The sequence below is a fragment of the Chinchilla lanigera genome, unplaced genomic scaffold (genome assembly GCF_000276665.1).
Source record: "Chinchilla lanigera isolate Chin_1 unplaced genomic scaffold, ChiLan1.0 scaffold00068, whole genome shotgun sequence".
Classification (NCBI taxonomy): Eukaryota; Metazoa; Chordata; class Mammalia; order Rodentia; family Chinchillidae; genus Chinchilla; species Chinchilla lanigera.
The window spans coordinates 1,279,843-1,300,817 of NW_004955469.1; the positions used below are offsets into that span (position 1 = coordinate 1,279,843).

The window sequence follows — 20,975 nt, forward strand, 5'->3', positions numbered from 1 at the left end:
CAGCTATACCCACTACACCAGCAGACACACCTGTGATGATAGGAAGTTTCTCATATCCAAAACAGTGTGCTAACAGAAAACATACCTGTGTGACTTGCCAAAAGTTTGTCATTCTTAAAAAGAATTGATACTTGTAACCAGATATTAAAAATTGTTTTAAAAATAATAACCAATTAAGGATTAGCCTATGGCCACAATCGTCAATAAATTTAATGGACCTCTCCATAACTCCTTTTCCAACATTAAGAAATGGCACGACAAACAACTAAAATTTTTAAGTAGATACCTGTGATACTATAATATGTAGAATACTATAAATGTCTACAATATTCCTGTCTGGGGTCAACTATTTATATTCACACCATTTATTTACTATTTAATTTTTTACCCTGTTAGGGACTATACTTCGATTCTTAAGGGAGAAAAACTAATAGAAACACCTCTTTTCTTGGAGAATTATTACTCCAATTGCCTTAACTGGGTCAGTGAATGAATAGTTCCTCCACTTTAAGCAAAGTTACCAACATTATGCAAAATAGAACATAGCTGCTTTTGCTGACAGAGATTGGAGAAAGGGGCACATAAGGAACCTCTAGAGCAGGGATGGGGAACCTTTTAGACATCAAGTGCCAAATTGCAACCCCAAACCCAATTATTTACCTCATAGTTCTAACACTGCCATTAAAACCTGAATACTGAGGTTGTAGTTTAGAAAAAGCAATTCCACATTAACATCTTTTTTGCTTGTTTGAGAGAGGGTCTATTTAGTCCAGGATGGCCTCAAACTCACGGTAATCCTCCTGACTCAGCCTCCTAAGTGCTAAGATTATAGGCATGTGCCACCATACCTAGCAACATCTTTTGTTTTAAAAGAAAACATAGTACAATGCGTGTCACAGGTTCACCACCACTGCCGTAGAGTAAGTCTATTGCCAAGGAAAAAGGTATTCCAGACTGAAATAATATGTAGCCTGGAGGCAAGAGAGCAGGTGATTCTTCTACAGAATATCTGAGGGTAGGACTAGAGATGCACTATCCAAGTTCCGAGTCACTAGACATGTCTACTTAAATTTAAACAAATGTTAAAAGAAATTGAGTTCTCAAATACATTTCAAGTATTCACTGTCCACGTGTCCAGTCTACCATCCTGGATTGTGCAGATATAATTTTTCCATTACTTCAAAAAGGGCCTGCTGCCAGTTCAGAAGCTTTAAATAGTAGTTTATAAACTACTATATTCTACAAAGACTTCTGAAATAGCCCTTTCAGACTACAGTCCTACAGCCTTGCTAAAACCTGTTTCACATTTGAGTAAAAGATTCACTTTAAAGAAAGAATTCTACAGCCCAAAGGGGGAAGGGGCTAAAAAAACCCACCATTATGGACAACTGAAAACCATTAAGGTTTCGAAGCAAGAGTGTGACACAGATTGGGGTTTTAGATGTTGTATCGCAGAGCAGTGTAGGATGTGGCAAGAAGAGCACGGAGAAGTTCATGACATGATCAAAGAGGGCATTCAGTGACACTTCTAAAGAAATACACAATGCGGAATGTGCATCAGTAAATTTATTCCAAGTTAAGAGTTGGGTGCACAAACCAGGCAGGTTTCCTCCCCAATCGCACAAAAAAATCAGCATTGTAGTAGAAATACTTAACACTTTAGCCATGAAACTCAAAGATACTTGATAACCTTCTCAGGATACTTTGTTATGAAATTTGTAATCTATACTTGCCCAATTACTACTTAAAATGTGCTTGTATTGCTCATTAAACTTATGTATTTCAAACATATTTGCAGAAATTATCCAAAAATAACTTTATAATAACTTCAACATATCCACAGGTAGCTCTTAGCAGTGCTATTACAGAACCAAAATTTTTCAAGTTGCTTCAATTCACACCATTCCTGACCATAGATATGTTTTTATAAGCAGCTCTTACTACTTGGCTATTTTAATATGCCAACCATCACTTCACTAATATCCCAGAGTTTTCTCGCTACCGACTCATCCATAGCTTTGGGTAATAATTCTTCCTCCTTGCAATCTCCGAAGTACTTTCCTGACACACCTTCTACCTCAGGTGAAGAGGCTAAATAGATGGAAGTCTGGGCACCTTCTAGTGGAGTTTTGAAGAAAGCCCATGACACCAAATTGAAAAGTGGTTTAGCCAGTAGTGGAATGTGTATGTGCCTGCCAAGATTAGTCCGTACAATACCAGGATGTAACACATTGACAGTAACATTGGTGCCTTCTAGGCGGCGGGCTAGCTCTCTAGTAAAAAGAATGTTTGCCAATTTGCTCCGACTATAACAGAAACTTTTATTATAGCTTGCTTCACTGTTTAAGTCTTCAAAGTTGATGTCTCCATACTTATAGAGCTTGGAAGAAACAACCACAATCCTGCTGGGAGCTGAACTTTTAAGAAGTCCAAGCAGAAGATTGGTGAGAAGGAAATGTCCCAGATGGTTCACTCCGAACTGCATCTCAAACCCATCTTCGGTCTTCATATACGGACACTGGAAGACCCCTGCATTATTGATCAAGACATCCAGCCTTGGCTCCTCCTTTAAATATCAAAGAGAATGGCAGCATTATGAACACATGCCTTCAAATGCTCTCTGTTCACGGTAAATACATTTCAATAAAAAGGGAACTTGAAACTAAAAGTATTTCAGTTCTTAGCCTATGGATTTAAGATCTACTTGAAACACTGCCAATTTTGTTTTTAAGTAGTAGGGCAGGGACTCCTTTATAGGATATTCCTCAAACTAGTATTCATAATCTCACTCAATGTTCCTTTTTCTCACGTATTAAAATAATATGAAAATACTTATCTGAAGAAATCTGTCAGTGAGAGATGCAGAAACTGCATCTAAGATTCCAATTTTGGTCTTATGCTTTTGTACCTTCATGATTACAAATATGTGTATCCAGGTGTTTCTTGAAGAAGCTGGTTATCTGATCAGTTCAAAGATCTTTCTTAAAAAAGAAAAACAATAAACAGGGGGATGAGGCATTCAAGTGATTCCAGATTTCTCCCTTTGACTTCGGCTGAACTTGGAAAATAGCAATTTGGAAGTTATAATGTTAATCCTGAGATCATATCAAAATCACAATAAATGCACTAATAATTTTAGAAATTATTGCAAAATACTAAAGTTCCACAAAATGGCTTTTACAAACTTTAAACAACTGAGAGGAAAGTGGAAAAAGATTTCATGTTTAACAAGGGTATGGCCTTTTGCTTTGCACTTAATCCTATGTACTTTCAATAACTCCACAAGCAAGCTAAAGCACAGAAGCTAGGTGTCCTGCGCAGTGTACAGAGCTCTTAAGTGACACAAGAAAAAAATCACACACTAAGGCATAATCTTCTCTTAATTACAAAACTACTTTGTCTTTCAAATTGGGGTTTTTAAAACATAGCTGAAGTCCAGGTGAGCCAGAGACCATACACAGCAAAAGAAAGGTCAGCATGCTTATTCCTAGACATACTAGTATCAACTCCACAGGCAAGGTTAAGACTGCTTTCTACTGTGCTTCTTTAAGTGTAAAGGCACTATGGGAACAAAAGAATAACTTAAAAGGTATTTCCTTGAATGAACAGAGTAAAGAAAAACTTAAGGGAAGAAAAAATTAAGAAAAAATTAAGGGAATATAAAAATATTAGAAACATAGGGACTCATAAATACGAGGCTCACAATGGTAGGACTGGGGAATGGGTATATGATCAACAAAACCTTTAACATCCATCATTTATTCCTCTGTGGAAACTATCTTTCAAACTTCAATGGGCCCTCATTTCGGAGATCCGCATAGCCAGAACTTTGTACTTTGTCATATACTTCTACTTGTTCCCAAACTAAAATCCTAAGATTGAAACAGTTCTCATAGGGATGTCTTCTCATCTCTTAAATTATGTAAATTGGTCTTCTCTAGCCTTTTTCTGGCTTCTGGATGGACAGAGAAAAAGAAAGGCACATGTTGCAGGTGTAAAGATACAGCGATGACTCATGACTCAATTAATTCTAGGTCAAATTTCAAGCTTCATTGGCCCTTTTGCCAAGTACAAGTGAAAAGAAAAATGTGTTAAATTTCACAACTTTTATCAAAGCCTACCTGTCAGAAGATTACCTATTTCTCATTCTGGCCTGTGTAAGAACTTTTAGGTTTTCCAATTGTCAACTTCAAACAGAAGGCAAGAGTTCACCCACGGGGGGAAAGAAAGGAGTGTTCTTTTCCACTAATCCTTTGGAAAGGTTTCTTGAATTAATCATTTCTGAGCTATCATTCTTTGCTGGGCTTGTGTTATTTTAAGACTTTATCATTTACTATTTTTTTAAATTCTAGGAGATAAAGGACATAAATACCAAGAATGCCAACCTGTGGGAAGCCTACACTTCCATTTTTTCCTTCTAATTATAGTCACTGAACAGAGCCAGGCAGGAAGGTAAATTAGAAGCAAGGAAAACATTTGTGTCCCTACTTTTTAATTGATTCCGCGTCAAGTTCTCAAATTAGCAAAGGTGTCAGGTATAACAAGCATACCCAGCCCCATCTATATTTTAATGAAAAACAGGAAGATCCACTTCTAATGCTTCCAAATTTTCTCACAGATTACTACTACATGATAATGAAATACAGGCAATAATAACAAAAACCCCAACTCCCTCAAACTGAAACAAGATGTCTGAGACACAGCAACATAAACACCCTCCTAAAGTAGTGTGGAATATTTTAAAATTTTAAGGGAAGCGATGATATTTTGCTTAATACCTCAGAAATTACTAGCTCCAGATGGTTCACATTCTGCACTCCTTTAGTGAAGTCATTTTTTTGTGGAATTGACTTCCGAGAAGTTATTAAACAAGGGTGGTCATACCTAATTTCATTCAAGGTTGGATGAACTGGTGCAGCGATTAGCAGGCACACATAAACACTGGTAGTTATGATTAAGATTGGAATTATGAGTATTAGTTTTCAAGCAGCTACTGAGCTGTTAAGACATACTTAACTGGTTATTTGGAACTAATTGTTTAATAAGTGAGCTTGTAGATATTCCTTCCGGTCTAAGGACATCATGAAAAACAAAATATGGGAATCTCTACTCCAAGAGATGAAGGTGCTCGGAACTGAGGAGGGTGGCATTTGTGATCATGACACTCAAGAGATTCAAACTCATGAGACTCAAGAGATCCCACTTCATACTGGTACTTTTCCTTTTTCCTGTTCAACTAGCGTCAAATGCCCCAAGTCATCTCCGCAAGAAGTCCTTTGACCTCAGTCTCCACGCAGTTTCCATGCGTGGAATACTGTTCACTATCTGCCCAAAGAAATATTCACCTGTCAGCAGGGGTGTGGAGCAGAGGTAAAGGAACAAAGGCTCCAAAGATAAAACCACAGATAAGTTACTTAGCCTTCTTACGCTTGTTTCTTCAGTTACAAAATGGAAATAATAATGTCTGCCTCACAGCATTACTGTGAAGACCTGATGACAACCACCACTGGCATTTAATTTCATTTAAAACTCAAAAAATACCTGAAATGCTTGGCACACAGAAAACGTTCAGTAATGCTAAGCATTATATGAGCCTTACTCTCCTCTCTGGAGCATGATCCCTAAGATTCCAAACTCCACCCTTTTGGAAATCAGGCCAAAGTCTGGTTAGGGGTGGTGTTAAACTCGTCGGAGGCAGCAAGTGACACTCCCTACCCCTGCGGGAGACCAAGGGACAGGCTGAGGGTAACAGGCAGAGACGCGGAAGGGAGAACAGGCCGCAGAGAGGCCGGCCGAGGTCCCCGCCGCCCGCGGGGAGGGGCGTGGTTTGCACGCGGTCACTTCCGAAAGGAGCGGGCGGAGGAGCAGGCGCGCGACTCTCCCCGCACCCCGTCCCTCCCGGGCACCCGGCCTCGGCGGCCCACCTGCAGCAGCTCACGGCAGAAGGCGCGCACCGAGCGCAGCGAGGCGAGGTCCAGTTCCTTGACGACCAGCTGGCCCGCCCCGGCCGCGTCCTCCTCCTCCGGACCGCCGAGCTCGCGGCGCAGCTGGCCGGCCGCCTCCTCGGCGCGTGCGCGGTCGCGGCAGCCCATGATCACCCGCGCGCCCAGGCGCAGCAGCTCGGCGGCCGTGGCGCGGCCCAGACCGCTGTTCGCGCCGGTGATCAGCACCGTCTTCCCGCGCATGAGACCGGGTTCCGCGCCTCCGTGTAATCGCGGTACCCCGCGCCCCACGAGCCGCCGGACGGCCAGCCAGAGCACCCCGCCCAGGGCGGCCAGAAACGCCGTCGTGGTGGCCACTGCCATTGCCTTCCGGGCCGCCAGCCCACAAACCTCGTGCGGTTCCGGAGCCCTGCGGCAGCGCGGGGAGCTCTGGGGCAGCCGTCTGTGCGCGCGCGGCATGCTGGAACCTGTAGTCTCTTAGTGTCCGGAATGGGTTGGATGGGTCCGGGGCTCCACGGAGACCTGCTCTGCGGCTGGGTAAGTGGGCGGAGCCCGCTGCCCCCCTCGTGGAGGAGACCTTATGAGAATGCCTCGTGAAGCCTTAAGTTTACACATCTCTTCATGGGCTGAATTACAAATGCCACCCTCCTCAGTTCAGAGCACCTTCATCTGGAGAAAGGTCCCTGCTCAACTGGATCCTGAGGAAGAATCTCCTTTCACCCCACAGATGAGACTTAAGAGTTTAGCTATGAAACAGTTGGAAGTGGAATGTGCCAGTGGATCTCAAACTTTAGTTTGTATCAGAATGACCTGGAGGGCTTGAAGTACAGAAGGAGAACACATTCAGGGCCCCAGTCAGAAAGTTCCTGATTGAGTAGGTTTGGGGCAGGGTGGAGAATTTGCACTTCTGACAACTTCCCAGGTGCCGCTGCTGCTCTGAGGTCTACAATTAGGTGACCACTGAAGAAGGTATTATGGACTTGGTCCCTATAGAGAAAGCTATCCTCAAATGATCTTATTTGACACTGGAAGAATACAGTAGAAGTGTTGTGACTTAATATATTTTAGACTGGTTTACATCAAATTAGGGAACATAACAGAAGGTGTGTGTCCATTTTGGTTTTCTCTCAACTAGAGCCAGGAGTGGTTATGTGTGCAGGTTGGGTAGAAATGGAGGTAGGGGCACAGAGAACCATATAGTGTATGAAGACAAGAGGAGGAAGGCAAGTTTTAGATCTGCTGCGTTTCTGCTGTTCAGCTGACAGGTTTAACTTCATGGAATGACTAACCTGCTTCAGACTTGTTTAAAAACACCACCTCTATTTAGAAGGCGGTATAACAGGGAAAAGAGATACATACTGCTTTTATAGTATGAGCTCAATTTGAATCTTGGTCCTACAAGTTATTAGCTCCATATTCTTGGACAAGTTACTAAATATGTTGGACTTTTAATTTCCTCAGTTAAAAAAGGACAGTAATAGTAATTATAATGAAAATATTTAATTTGATAAGAAAATGAAGTAATGTGAAAATTATTAGCTTACTAATACCTAGGATAGGGTATATTATGGTCAACAACCAATCAAGATTTGCTAAAAATAAAACATAAGTCACAACAAATTGACAATGAAAAGCCAAAGTACTACACTTCACATCAAAAGGTATTTGGTTTTTTTTTTTTTCTTTTACTTTTCCACCATGCAAGTATTGGGTCAACCTGTAGCCTCAGCACCAGAGACTTCAAGTATGAAGGTCTGTGATCTCCAGGCAATTAACCCACCAAGAAAGCTTCGAAGTCCCTTCTCAGGAAACTCTGGAAGGTCATTTTAGAATGTGCCCTGTAGGAAATATCAGCTGATTTCCAAATGAGCAGTGTCCAGATCCAGGTGAAGTGGCATTTTCATTTGATTTGGTCAAAGGGCTGGACATTAGAGAAAACAAAACACGAGTTTTCAACAGTGAACTTAGTCATACGCCTTCACCTGTTAAGACCACTCTTCTAGATGATGATGGCTAACAATTCATTCCATCTCCACCTAAAAAGGAGCCATGCTTTGTGAAACCAAGCAAGCTTCTGAAACAGCCCCACGAGCACTCAAGTACTCAAGTTCGAAACATCCCAAAGAATCATCACGACTTACACAGAAATAGGCACAGTGGTGTTCAATAGCATTGACTGCTTGAAGAGAAGTAGCTTCAAGGTAACTTCAGAGTTGAAAATGTTTTCAAAGAAGTGAAGAGAAGCGAAGTTCTGAGGTCCAATCTTCTGAAATACTTAATTACTCCAGATACCCAAAAGGAGTGTCATCTATTGTACGAGACTGTCATTTTTTTATTCCTCTCCATCCATCCCTAAGTTTTGTATTTTTGACTGACGCCATAAGGTACATGAGCTGTGATGGTGCCAAATTTCTGTGCCCCTTCAATGTGGAACATCTGGTCATCAAAGAAGATGTGTGGCCTGATCTTCACCAGGATCGGACCCTTGGGGGCTCCAGCAAGGAAGAGAGCCTCGTCTATCTCTAGGCCCCATCGGCGGAGGGTCTTCAGCACACGGGCACCTGAACTGGCTGCACTTCTGGCTGTAACCAAGTAGGTCCTGATGGGACAAAGTAACCTTTCATCTTTGGCATAAAACTTCTTTTGCAGTCGGCCTAAATCTTCCAGGAAGCCTTTCAGGGGACCCTATAAAAGGAACATATGTCACTCAGTGAGTGAAGGGAAGTAACCACTGAGTCAATAAGTGAAGGCAAGTGACCACTGAAAAGCCAGAGGCTTTTAAGAACTTATTAAATAAGTACTTCTGCGTGGCATGCAGTGTGACCTGGCTGATAACACAATGCTAAACCTTCGTGAGTTTATGTGAATATATTTTTTAATACACAACTGTCCTTGTATTCCTGGGATAAACCTAAGATGATCATGTAATTTATCATGTAAGCCGAGATATTTTACGGGTGAAAGAATGTTCTATAAACAATAAAGACAATAGATGTGAACCAGCCACAGAAACATGCTCACTCTAAACAAACTCTAATTGGTTGTCAAAAGTACTACTTTTAAAATTCTCTGTTTGCACAACTCAGCTCTAAAAGTATATTCTTTTGTCTAATACTATCCCTCTTGTTTTATATTTACAGCTGCTTTATATATCTTCATGCTTTCTTCCATTTTCAACCTTTCTAGATACGTAGTTGTATCCCTTGTTGTACAACAGCAAATTGAATCTAGCTATGTAATCCAATGTGAAAATCTTATATTTAACAGTTAATTTTTAGCACATTTACATTTGTTAATATTGCAAATACACTTGACATTGGTTCTGTGTTTTTATTTTTATTAAGGAGCTTTGCATTATTTCCTTCTACTGGTTATCTTTATAACTATAATCTTTTATAGTACCTATAGATCTCTTGTTTGTAAAATCGTGAGTCTATTGTCTTTATAATGAGAAATAAATAAGGGTTTATTCAACCTCTCTTTACTCCTGTATTTCATCATCTAGTTTTTGTCACCTAATGCCCATCAATATTTACATCTACATTATTAAACAGCCTGTATTTTTATTGCTCAAATATATATTTTTCCCCTTACATTGAACCTTTTGGCTACTATAACTGAAGATAGCAGCATACTGATAGACTTTTTTCCCACATTATCCCATTTTATACTAGCTCTATAACTTTTGCTTTGTTAAAATATAGTATTTGATATTTTTCCCTCTTACTCTAGTCTTCAGCTATTTTAGTTTTAAAGCTGGTCACATATATCCTATGCCCAGTGTACCTTAGAACACCCAGTCATCCTGAGGTTGGCCAGTATACTGTGTTCATAAGTGTATAGCTATTTCATCTTTACTTCAGTGAACTATTATGTTTTTCTCCATAAGATTTTATAGATCATCTTTGCTATCAGGTACAGCTCTTCAGAAGTTTGAAGGGAGCTTCATACCCTCAACACCTTCCCACCAGCTATGATGATTGGTCTTTCCTGTCAGGCAGCCCAAAGAGTTACTCATCTTTGAAGCCAAATAATTTCACTCTGCCATAATCTCAGTGATTGTCATTCTGGCTCTTTCTCCCTATCACATAATGTGAGCCTTTATCTCTAATAATCTAATCCTTTAATATGGGCATTAATGTTTCCTGATAATTCAAGGATATTTTCTTGACATATTTTTATATAAATGCACTTCTTTGTATATAATCTCAACACATCCAACATATTTTTAGGGTTTTTTCCCAGGAAATCACTTATATATATGTTGTTTTTCTTTACTTATGATCTATTTGTTATTTTTTTCTCTAAAATATTATTTTAATAATGTTCATTTCCAGTATTTTTTCACTCTTCACAGTTTGTCATATATTCTTTGATAATTCCATTTCTGCTTTCTGATTCTGCTATATTAAGTTTTAAATGTCATGTAAATATTCAGTTACAATCTTTACTTATGGAACATTTTTCTGTGAGAGTTCTTCATTTGTGATTAGATAGTATTCGTTTCTTTTGTCTGTCTTTTTCTCCTAGCAACTTTGCATATGCTTGATGCTGCTTCTTTTTAAACCAGTTTTACTGGCTTAGACTGCTTTTCCTTGGGATACTTAATCTTACAGAGAAGGCTAAGGGTAGTATTGGAAGATTTGCTCATTTTCACATTTCAAAGACTGTTTTGTCAGCTATCATGAACACAGACTGCTTATTGAAAACATAGTTCTTGTGTGTACATTTGTTTCTGCTTTCTCTGAGGATGTGCATGTCAGAAAAAGCAAGTAAATTTACTTCCTGAAGGTAAGATGTATACATATAGATGCAAAATTGTTTTCTTTTTTTCTTTTGTGGTAATAATGGCAAAATTGTAATGACTGTTGACTTGAGCCATCCTGGGCATAGTTTGTCTCTGAAACACAAAGGGCACAGTTTTGTTGCGTGTGAATACTTTCCAAAAGGAAGAAATACTGAATTTATGTTACTACATTCAGACTGGGAAACCATCCCATCCTCTTTTACTTCTATCTTTAGTTATATTTTACAATTTACATATTTCTACATTAGTAAAATATGTACCTTATCAATAAAATAAGGAAATATTAGGAAAAGTCACTAAAGTGTATGAGGGACTGTATGATTTAGAACATTTTCAATCTGCCGAAGATGTAGAAAGCTTTAAAAATATTTCTTCAAATATAGGAACAAGAACACCAAGACAGTCTGAAACAACCATAACTTCTTTTGCGTCCATCAGAGAGCTCAGATCAAAGGGCTGCCACAAAGCATGAAATCTGAGAAAACTACTAGGAAGATTCATAAAAGTAAATGATCCACCAGTTCAAATTCAGTTTGGAGAACATATTGATGTTTCAAGCTTCCTTTGGTTCACAAGCTGTAGGTTTCATTCATTTTAGACCTTGATTTTAATACTTCAACACATGGATGGATTCCAAAAACCTAAATATTTACTTTCTGTGTGATTAGGTAGTCAGAGTTGCACTTATTTGAGGCTCATTATTTGATTCACATCAAGCTCTGAATTTGCAGATTTTTTCAATTATACCACATCTTTCTTGACTTGGGGGTCAAAGACTGAGAAATCCAACAAATGATTACTAAACCCACTGGAAATGACCTTACTATTTGGAGAACTTACAATCATAAAATAACTTATTGGTAAGCTGTGTCGCCTCTGCTACTCATAATTTGGAGGAAATACACTCATTATTATGGGAAGGATAGTTAAGAGAATATTTTTTAAAAGCTGTTGGCAATAGATTTTTCTAAGTAAGGAATTCACGAATGATAGAATGAAAACTTTAAGGGTAAGACAGTAAGGAGAAGCCTTCCTAAAATAATTTTAAAAGCCAGCAAGCATCTATATTTATATGTTAGAAAATAGGTGGATCAAATTAAGAGCTTACTGAACCTACCTGAGCAAGAGGCTTATTCTCAAACATTGTTTCATGTTGAAAGAATTTGTCCAGCCCGTGCTCCTTGGCAATATGTTCAGACTCGTCTGAGAAGAGGACAGCATCTCCATCAAAGGCCACGCGGAGCTGTGTGTCACAGTAAGCCATGTCTCTGGCTCCATCAAACATTGTTGCAGAGGCAATTCCTGAGAGATCGGGGACTGATTAATTTTCATCTTAGAGTCATGAGTCTGGTTTCCTCCATTTAAAACAAACTAAAGCTCTTCCTGCCTTTAATTCTTCTCTCTAGCTCTTAACTGATAACTCTGGGGCACAACCATACATCTCAGATGTCTATCAGTGTCTCTTGTCTCCTAAGGGATGGGAGTGCTAAATGGGCTGTAGGACAATTACTACAGATATCCACCTCCTGGAAGGTCTAAGGTGCCAGGAATGCACCCAATGGCTGACACATGTGCAAACATCTGAGCAGAACACCCTATAAAAACATAACCCACGTAATCCTACAGAAAACCTAAGTTAAGTAACCATCAGTGCAAACCCCGTTATTAGCCAGAAGGATAAAACCAGACTAATACCTTCTTGTATTGCCTCCTGTACTTTTTCAGAATCCGCAGAAAGATACAAGTTGGTAAGATATGCCTTCAAATAGCCAATGGGGCTTTTTCCACCAGTCAAGCAGAATCGGTCAATGAGTAACCCTATTATCAGGCATGAAAGACTCTGTTATGGCTGAGATTAAAGACAAAACACTGAATCCTAAAGAAAATTATCTTACAAATACAGAGAGTATTTTTACATAGAAGTGAGTTCTTATGTAAATCTAAGTGAAAGTCACCTTAGAAATAGTTGCAGTATTAGAATCTCATTCATGGCACCAGTGCTAAAGAACTTATCAGGTACTACATGTAATAAGGTGGATGTCTAGTGCATTGTAGTTTATGAAGTGCATTCACACAGACTATGCCACTTCCTCTCAACCACTTTGCAGCAGATTTGTACTCACTGCAGAATAGGGCACTGATACAGAAAGACTTGTCTGACACACTGGTTCACAACTGCAGGACAGACTTGAGCCCACACATCTGATTCTTGTCTGGACTAGAACAGAGTGCTTTTCTCCTTGAAGGCCATAGCCTTCTCATTTATTGAAATGGCATTAAAGTGTGGCTGTATTTAAATTACCATTTCTGTATTATTTCAGTAACTATACAATAATAACAATGATAGGATTTGAACTATTTTTTAAAACAACAAAATATTTGAAATTATCGCTTTCCTGATGTGAAAATTTTAATGTCATTAGCAAAATCAATGTTCAAATACTACAAAATTCCTTTCAAGTCAACAACAATCAAAAATACATAGGCTGTTGATAAGAAGTTTGTAAAACAGGCACCCACATATATTACAGATGGAAGTATAAACTGGTACAAATTGTCTAGGAAGTAATTTGACAATATATATCAAGACCTTTTAGAAGTTTATATATCTTGACCTAGGATTCTTTCTTTTTTCCAGGTATTTATCCTAAAGAAATAATATAAAACTGATATTTATGTAAAAAGATCATAGCAAAACATGTTCCACACAGTGAGAATAGATAAAGTATAACATTAGACATGTGATAAAATTTTATGTGTCTAGTCAAAGACTTTTCCAGATATATATAATAAACTGGATAGTTACACATGATATACGTGGACAACTGAGTCAGGTCAGGTATTTGATGTTGGTTTGGGCCAAGGAAGTAGAGAGGAGCCGTGGACAGGGTAGAGGAGGGAATGTGTGCTTTGGTGTTAACAAAATACTCTCACTTTTCACTTAAGGCAGTGTTAGCCATATGTGACATAAAAGTAGACTATAAATCCTGAAATAATATTATTTGAATGATCCTGAAAATACTTGATGACACTTGGACTTCAGAAATAATTAAAACACTGTCCTTCCTCTCAAGGAGATCACAGTGCACGGAGAAGCCAGGCATGTAAAAAGCTAATTATAACATAGCAAAGGCCACATCAGAGAGAGTTACAAGTTGCCTTCAGCACCCAGAAAACGGAAATAACTAACTCTTCCGGGTGAAAGGTTGTTATTCTATAAAGACGGCTGTGCTCATGGGTTAATCACCAGAATTCAGAGTTAGACAACTGATTCCGCAGGCTTCCAGCCTCAATGGGCTAAGCATCGTAACAGATAGACATACATAAGAATCTGCATCTTTAAAGTAATAGTTTCATTTGTAGAGCAATATCACATGATACCTATGCTCAGTCTTTTGTACACATATTCTGCTTTTACTTTCTAATATTATGAAGCTGTATTTTTAAAAGGTAAAATCATTAAAAGTATATTTCTGTAAGGTACCAGCATTATACCTAGAGTAGTACAAAATCAAAACATAGTAGCTTGTAATACAGCTTGCTTATTTACAAATATGGTCAATTGAAATGCAGAATTGAAATGTGTACCATTTAAACCTGATTTTGATTTCATGTATCCAAAAGACTGGGTTGTCACTTAGAAAAGAGGACGATTGTGCCCCAAATAACAAGTCAGGCATCTCACAGTAGGAAAAATGAAGACTTTAAGAAAAAGTAATACACTGATGGAAATGCTCTGGAGATAGAGCCAATCAAATTTTCCATGTAAAGAAATGACAGTTTTTCCTGGCATGAGTAAGGATTTGATGTGTGGGAGAGAGCAGCTGGGAGAATCAGATTTTAAGAGTGGAAAGGAGCGGTGAAAACCTTTAAACCCTTAACATGGATCTGCGGTGAGCAAAAAGTTTGATCACACAGAGAATGCCTTTGGGTTGACAGCTCCTTGAAGTCAAGTTCAGAAGTGAAAAACATAAAACAGAGAAATATACTGCAGGACCTGGGATTAAGACTTTGAAATTCACACTTGACAAGTTAAATCCAGAGCTTTGAGCCGAACTGTGTGCTGAAGTTAAAAATGAACATGGCCTTTCTTGTTCTGACATAGGCAAATAAACATTCCTCACGCAGAAGGGGGTGTCAGTATCAAAGACGCTGCATCGCTTAGGCCACAGTTAGCAAAATAACATGGCTTCTCTCTTCCAGAGCTGCAGGCTGGCCTTCCACATGGTATTTATTTTACTTACCATAGTGATTGACGCTGTTTATAAGCCTCACTCCCACTTGGGCATGGTTATTAGTCATCAGTACAATATCAAATAAGTCCTGTTCATCAGGATACAGCTCACGCAGTCTAGCATTGACATGCTGCAGGGCCTGCGGGTTACAAAGATGAAGGATATAAAGAGGGCCCCGAGGTAGGCCTGGGAGGCTAGTGGACAGCACCTCCTAGGGGCAGATGGAGCTCGAGGAGTCCACTTAGAGACCAGGCTCCTTTCAGGCAGGGCAGCCACTTGGTTCTGCACTCTGCCTCTTTCAGGGGACCTCCGTTCACTGCACAGCATGCTTGCTGAAGACTGACAACCTTCAGTTTGCTAGAATTATCTCTGGGAGAGAGGTAGAGAGAAGGACCAAGCTAGCCCTTTCATGCTGTTTTGATTTATAAAGTCTGCCTTTATTTATCATCTAATGGTCATTTTTATTGTCAAAAACAGGGACTGTTTCAGAAATGCATCATGCATCATTTGCGTACAGTGGCCACACTGGTCCAGGTCTCTGTTGTTCCGATCTTGGCATATGTGCTGCAGAAGGGAGCACTTTGTCTACTTTGTAAACACTGGTCTTTAGAATTGGCTTGCGGTTTCCTCCCATGAGTCTGTCATGTCCCACAAGTACTTCCACCCCAGGACTTGTAGAGGTGCCATTTATTTTTGCGTGGTTCTGATGTTAATGTGTAATGATTGTATGTAGGTAGGGGGTCAGTGCTAAAGCTACATGTTTTAGAACGCATTCATGTCCCTGATGGCAGCTTGATTTTCTTAGTCTGCTACAAAGTGAAGTCCATCCCATTTTAATAAAGCTTTTTTATTTTTAGTACTCAGGATGGTAAACTCATAGCTGTTTCTTTGCACTTCTTCAAGGGAGGGAGCAGAGGCTTCTGCTCAAATCCAAGGACCATAGGTCCACTTAGGGAAGCCTGCAACCAAAATCTGGAACTTCAGTGACATCCCTTTCTAAACAGTCTCCATGAAAACACAACTGGGAGGGTGCAAGGATGGCCAGAATCATTTAGGAATTATCAGAACAGGTGGCTGCGCTGTCCCCAGGGCCGGGCAGACAGCTTGGAGGTGGAGGAGTACCTTGACGAAGCGGAAGGCGGGGCCTGGTGTGAGGACCACGTTCTCATTGGCGAGCTGGTACTCCATGTACTTCTCCAGACCTTCCTCCTCGTAGATGCGCCTGTCATCCACCATGTTGAACAGAGCCCGGGAGGAGACGGCGACAGTGATAGCGTGTTTGGGCTTGGGCTGTAAAGGATCAGGGAAGGGAGGACCATCTCAGGGACAGGACGGAGGCAGGGATGGGTTGAGCCCCAGGTGGGGCGGCATCCCCACCCCAAGGCAAGGCGGAGTGCCCGAGGGAGGAAGGAGCTCACCGGCCGGGGGCGCGCGCAGCTGGGGATCTTTTCGTACAGCTTCTTTACCGAGGCCCAGTAGGCCTCCTCGTTCTCCTTCTCCTCGTCCTCCTCTTCCTCGTCCTCCTGCCCGCCGCAGGAAGCCTTCGATCTGGGCGGTTTCTGCTGCAGCTCTGACAGGCAGTCGCGGTCTTCCTGGTTGGAGCCGTAGAGCGCGCGGCGCTGCGCGTAGGAGCGCCACTCGGTGGGCGGCGTCACCGGGTACTCCTGGGTCTGCGGGCGAGAGTCTCGGGACTCGCGAACCTCGCGCCCGATGCTCTGCGCCCAGGCGTCGGGGCTGTCACGCAACTTGCCGCGCCGGGAGGGCTCGAAGTCAGGGGGAGTGAAGGACAGCGAGTTGACTGATGTGACCGCAGGCGTGGGCGCCGGCGTGTTGGGCACTGGAGGCGAGGGTTGCCCGGACTGCGGCGGCGGAGGCGACTCCTCATGCTGGCTGGGGGAGGCCGAGGAGGTCCGGGAGGTCGTGGAGCTGGGGGGATGCTGGGAGAGAGAAGGGGCGTCTATTCGAGGCCTTAACCAGGGCCCTGGAGGAGCTGCCCCTGAGTCTAGGGTCAGTGCTGGCCAAGGGATAGGCCGGGATCAAGTCTCTCCCCGACACCTACACAGAGCTCTGCTCAGCAGAAGAAAGGACAGTTTGCCCAAGTAGGAAGGAGCCTTTCTAGTGAAAGGTCCCCTTATAAAAGTGTGCGAGAAGTTATCACGAATACATACTTCACTTCTGTTTTTAGAAGTCATTCAAAAGAGACACTCTTGGTGAGATTATTAGGCAAATCTGACCGAGATGGATGCAGTGCCTATGAATACATCTCCCCTATTCTCCGGGGGCTACTCTTTTGAGTCTGCATATCATCTAAGTGTTCTTTTGTGTCGACCTTGCTACCCTTCTTCTGAAAGCCATAGTTAGCATCTGCTGAAGGGGTGAAAGGAGGAAGGAGAACGTGACCAGACCTGTTATCAACAAATGACTACGCTTCAGCTTTCTCCGTGGGGAGATGAGGGTTATCCTGCAGTTCTCACAAGGGTGAGTTCAGTAATACAAGTCAAGCGCTTAGATCGGGACCTGGCATATAGATGCCTCCGAGGGGTACACCTCACTCATCCTCTCCTCCTGGCATCTTGAGCTCTACCTTAAGGGTGCTGTTCCTGCTTCTGGACTCTTCTGGAGGCCTGGTGGATGAGATTCCTGATGTGCGGGACCACTGGTTTCGCCCAAGTTGCCCTCGAGAGTTGGACTTTGGTATGGATAATTCTTGGGATTCCTGTCAAGGAGCAAAGACATCCAGAGTGTAATTCCCTAGTGCCATCCCACATGTGCCTTCCCTGCAATGGCTGGGCCAGGGGAAACAGCAGCAATCAGTGCACAGGCCTTTGGCCTCTCAGATCCTTAGTTCAGCCTCAGACCTCATCTCTTGCCCTGGTTCTGGCTGGATTCTAACTTCCACGTAAAGTAACAAAGTGGGGATCCCCCTGGAAGAACATTGAAAACCAAGAAACAAGTGTGGTAGCTCATGTTTCTTCACCTGTGACTCTTCTCTGACGTTAGTAGAGTGGATATCATTTCCTCCCCAGGCCCACACCGTCTTAAGGATGAGCTTATTTGTAGATGATAAAGAAACATCTGACATGTTGACCAGACTGCAAAGTTGCAGCCGCTGGCACTGACCATGGCTGCAGCAGGCTGTGAGGTGCTGCATCTAAGCACAGGGAGCCTCCGCCCTCTCTCGAAGACCATAGAGAGGAAGTGGAAGAGCTTCCATTCCCACATCCTCTCCCTCCCAGGGGCCTGTGGCTGCCCTCCCAGTTAGCCCTGCAGTCTCTGCTCACCCTGATCATGGTGATCTGCTGGCCCTGCTCCCACAAAAGGCACATGTGAATATAAACACGTGCTGTGCGACAGGGGCCAGCTCCCCCAGCTGCACAGAGGCAGCGTCTACACGACGGGTGACCCCGCATGGGGCAACATCTCAGCGAGTGACTCGGATTGCCTGCATGTCTCATCTGAAAGATTGTGCAGAAAACGGTCAGTGCGATGGCCAGACTCCCCACCCGCCCTGATCCGCACCTAGGCCAAGCAGATCCATGCTCTTTCCTGTGCTGCTTGTTCTGTAGGAAGCAGGGCTGTGGACTGGTGGGGCTTCCCGAATCGCCTTACCCTTCTCCTGAGGACACAGCTGTCCCCAGCGTGGTCTGAGCGAGTCCCATCCCTGGGGCATTTCTAGTGCATTCTCTCCCTGTAATTCGCTCACCACAGCTGTGGAGGTTGGCTCACCTGAGTGCTCAGACGGACGCCCGATTTCTCAGATTCCCGCCTTTTTTCTGAGTCTAGACTCTCTTTTGAATACCTCGTCCCGGGCTCATTCTTAATATGGAAACAAAGGATGTTTGTTCATTTTTAATCTCAAGGGTATTGAAAAAGTTTGAGTTTGGGAATAAAAGGATAAATGTACAATTTGTCTTTTTGTCTGTATCAGAACTACATAAACTTTAGACATTTTGTCTTATTCTAGCAAGCATGAGCAAAAATAACACATTTATAAGTAAGAATTACACAAACAAATTTCATATAAATGTGTCAGTTTACAGTTTCAAGGTAGGAAGCATCATTAGAAATGACAACATGGGAAATACTATGGGAGAATTTTCCACGGCTCTCATGACTTGGTTTAAACATGAAGTTGTTCCCACAGAATAACTTTTATTTTCTCCATTATTCTGAAGATTGTTCCTTGTGGAAACTTTATCATATAGAATTGAAACTTTTCCAGTTTGTTTTCTTAGTAAATATAGCCACAGTGATCTAAGCATCTGTGCCTCACCAACATTAGTCCGATTTTTTTTAAAAAGGAGCCTAGTCCTGTACAGATTGTCTGCCATTCTTAGGATCAGATTACTCGCATAATCTAGAGCAAAGAGGGGCTTTGTTACTGACAGATTTGTAGGGAAAGGTGAGTAGGAGACAAGAAGATGACTCACTTTATGGAAATCTATTCAAAGTTTTTTTCATTTTTAAATGGAGCAGACTATTTATACTCTTCCTGCTGACACAGTAGCATCAGTGTGATTAGATGAGTGTTCTCCTTATTTATTTATTTAGCTATTTTGACTGTTTGACATAGGGTCATTACTACATTTTTCAGGCTAGCCTTGAGCTCACTATGTAGCCTGGATTGACTTCAAACTCACAGTCTTCCTGCCTCAGCTCCTAAACCCTGGGATTATAAGTGTATGCCAGCACACCTGGTTTAATGTTATCTGCTTAAGGAGCTCAAAGTATAGGTCAGACTGAGGTCTTCCCAGAATCATATTCTTTTATCCATTTATGCTCTGTGTCTTCCAATAGAAATATCTCAGCAGTGTTAGTCAAATGAGAATGTGATTGCAGAGAATGTCTTGGCTCCTGGACTATGAGAATATTTCCTTCAACACTCACCATACTGTCACCATAATAATCTGTCAATTCTAACTCCAAAAGATATTCTAAATCTAAGTTGTCTCCCCTATTCTTCTCATTGCCTTAATCAAGGCCTTAGATACTTTTTTAGGCTATGGACCTCCATACTTCCAGATTTGCCCGCTGTATTATAAAATGTAAATCTAATTATGCTTTTTATTTCCTTGGTTAGACAGACTAGGACAGTGGTAGCGAAACTTTTAAGAGACTGAGTGTCCTAAGTGCAATCCAAAACCTACTTATTTATCACAAATTAAACCTGCAATTGAACCTGAATATAGAGGTTTTAGTTCAGGGGAAAAAAAAAAACCCTTCATACATTAGATTTTTTGTTTTAAAAGAAAAACATTGAGGAAGGCGTGCCATAGATTCACCACCACTGGTGTGGGAGTTTTTGACATACTCCGTTCTGCCTCCAATCAGCACACTCACCTCTTTCTGCCAAGTGACATGGCTTTGCCTAAGTCCACCTTCATTACCTTGAAACCACCTCATCCCTCTCTTGAAAATTCAGCTCAGTTCGACATTCCCCTGTGTTCCTGTGTCTTTTGTGTGAATCCTACTGTGTGCTGAATTGTACTCAGTTTATGTATCCTCTGTCCAACCAGGCTGTACATTCCTCAGACAGCTTTGTGTATTGCTCAATAAATGCTGGCTTATTGGATTGACTTATACTATATGCTTAAATCTATTTTTCTACTACTTTAGTTTCTTATCTTCCCCTGTTTTCCTCTATATGTAACCATTACCTGAACAGTTAGTATTTGTGGAACATTTCTGGAGGTGAAAGATAGACTGATATTTACATTTCCTCAGCTGCTTTGTAAGATTCTAGGACATTCAATTCACTAACCTTCTTTTTCTGTTTCAGAGATGTTTGACTCATTTTTTTAAGTATGGGAATCTTTTGTTGTTCTGCAGGTTTTCATCTCCCCAGCTCCATTTCCTGTTTTTCTCTTCTCAGTCCAGCTCTTCATTTAGATGTCAGATTATGACATCACATGTGATGTGACTCCATAGTGACAAACTGACTCTGTGCAGGAGTAACTATGCTTTTGTTCTTTTCATAGAGCAATAGTGTTT

The 20,975-nt window shown here is 41.4% G+C and overlaps 2 protein-coding genes across 3 annotated transcripts; both read right to left on the reverse strand.

Moving 5' to 3' along the window:
* Positions 1-1,548: 1,548 nt before the first annotated feature.
* On the reverse strand, positions 1,549-7,492 carry Rdh14 (retinol dehydrogenase 14 (all-trans/9-cis/11-cis)). Its single transcript, XM_005400336.2, has 2 exons — positions 5,925-7,492; positions 1,549-2,566 (listed from the first exon to the last, which is right to left on the reverse strand). The coding sequence occupies exons 1-2, from the start codon at positions 6,399-6,401 to the stop codon at positions 1,949-1,951; spliced, it is 1,095 nt and encodes a 364-aa protein (XP_005400393.1). The 5' UTR covers positions 6,402-7,492; the 3' UTR covers positions 1,549-1,948.
* A 120-nt stretch (positions 7,493-7,612) lies between these two features.
* Positions 7,613-20,874, reverse strand: Nt5c1b (5'-nucleotidase, cytosolic IB). Of its 2 annotated transcripts, XM_005400331.2 has the most exons (10): positions 20,746-20,874; positions 18,711-18,800; positions 18,266-18,439; positions 17,569-17,700; positions 16,403-16,921; positions 16,107-16,274; positions 14,994-15,123; positions 12,445-12,567; positions 11,867-12,051; positions 7,613-8,627 (listed from the first exon to the last, which is right to left on the reverse strand). In XM_005400331.2, exons 1-10 carry the CDS (start codon positions 20,776-20,778, stop codon positions 8,295-8,297), a joined length of 1,887 nt encoding a protein of 628 aa, XP_005400388.1. In that variant the 5' UTR covers positions 20,779-20,874; the 3' UTR covers positions 7,613-8,294. The 2 variants fall into 2 exon arrangements, with proteins under 2 accessions (XP_005400388.1, XP_005400391.1); XM_005400334.2 differs by lacking the exon at positions 18,266-18,439.
* Between the last annotated feature and the right edge of the window lie 101 nt (positions 20,875-20,975).

Bases quoted from the DNA above. Each gene is read 5' to 3' on its own strand.
- Rdh14 (XM_005400336.2), bottom strand. From the start codon at position 6,401: ATGCCGCGCGCGCACAGACGGCTGCCCCAGAGCTCCCCGCGCTGCCGC. The intron at 2,567-5,924 runs GTGGGCCGCCGA...TGATATTTAAAG, and splicing joins TCTGCCGTGAGCTGCTGCAG to GAGGAGCCAAGGCTGGATGT.
- Nt5c1b (XM_005400331.2), bottom strand. From the start codon at position 20,778: ATGAGTCAAACATCTCTGAAACAGAAAAAGAAG. The intron at 17,701-18,265 runs GTGAGCAGAGAC...GCTCCTTGACAG, and splicing joins AGCAGATCACCATGATCAGG to GAATCCCAAGAATTATCCAT. The intron at 16,275-16,402 runs GTGAGCTCCTTC...GATCCTTTACAG, and splicing joins GCTGCGCGCGCCCCCGGCCG to CCCAAGCCCAAACACGCTAT.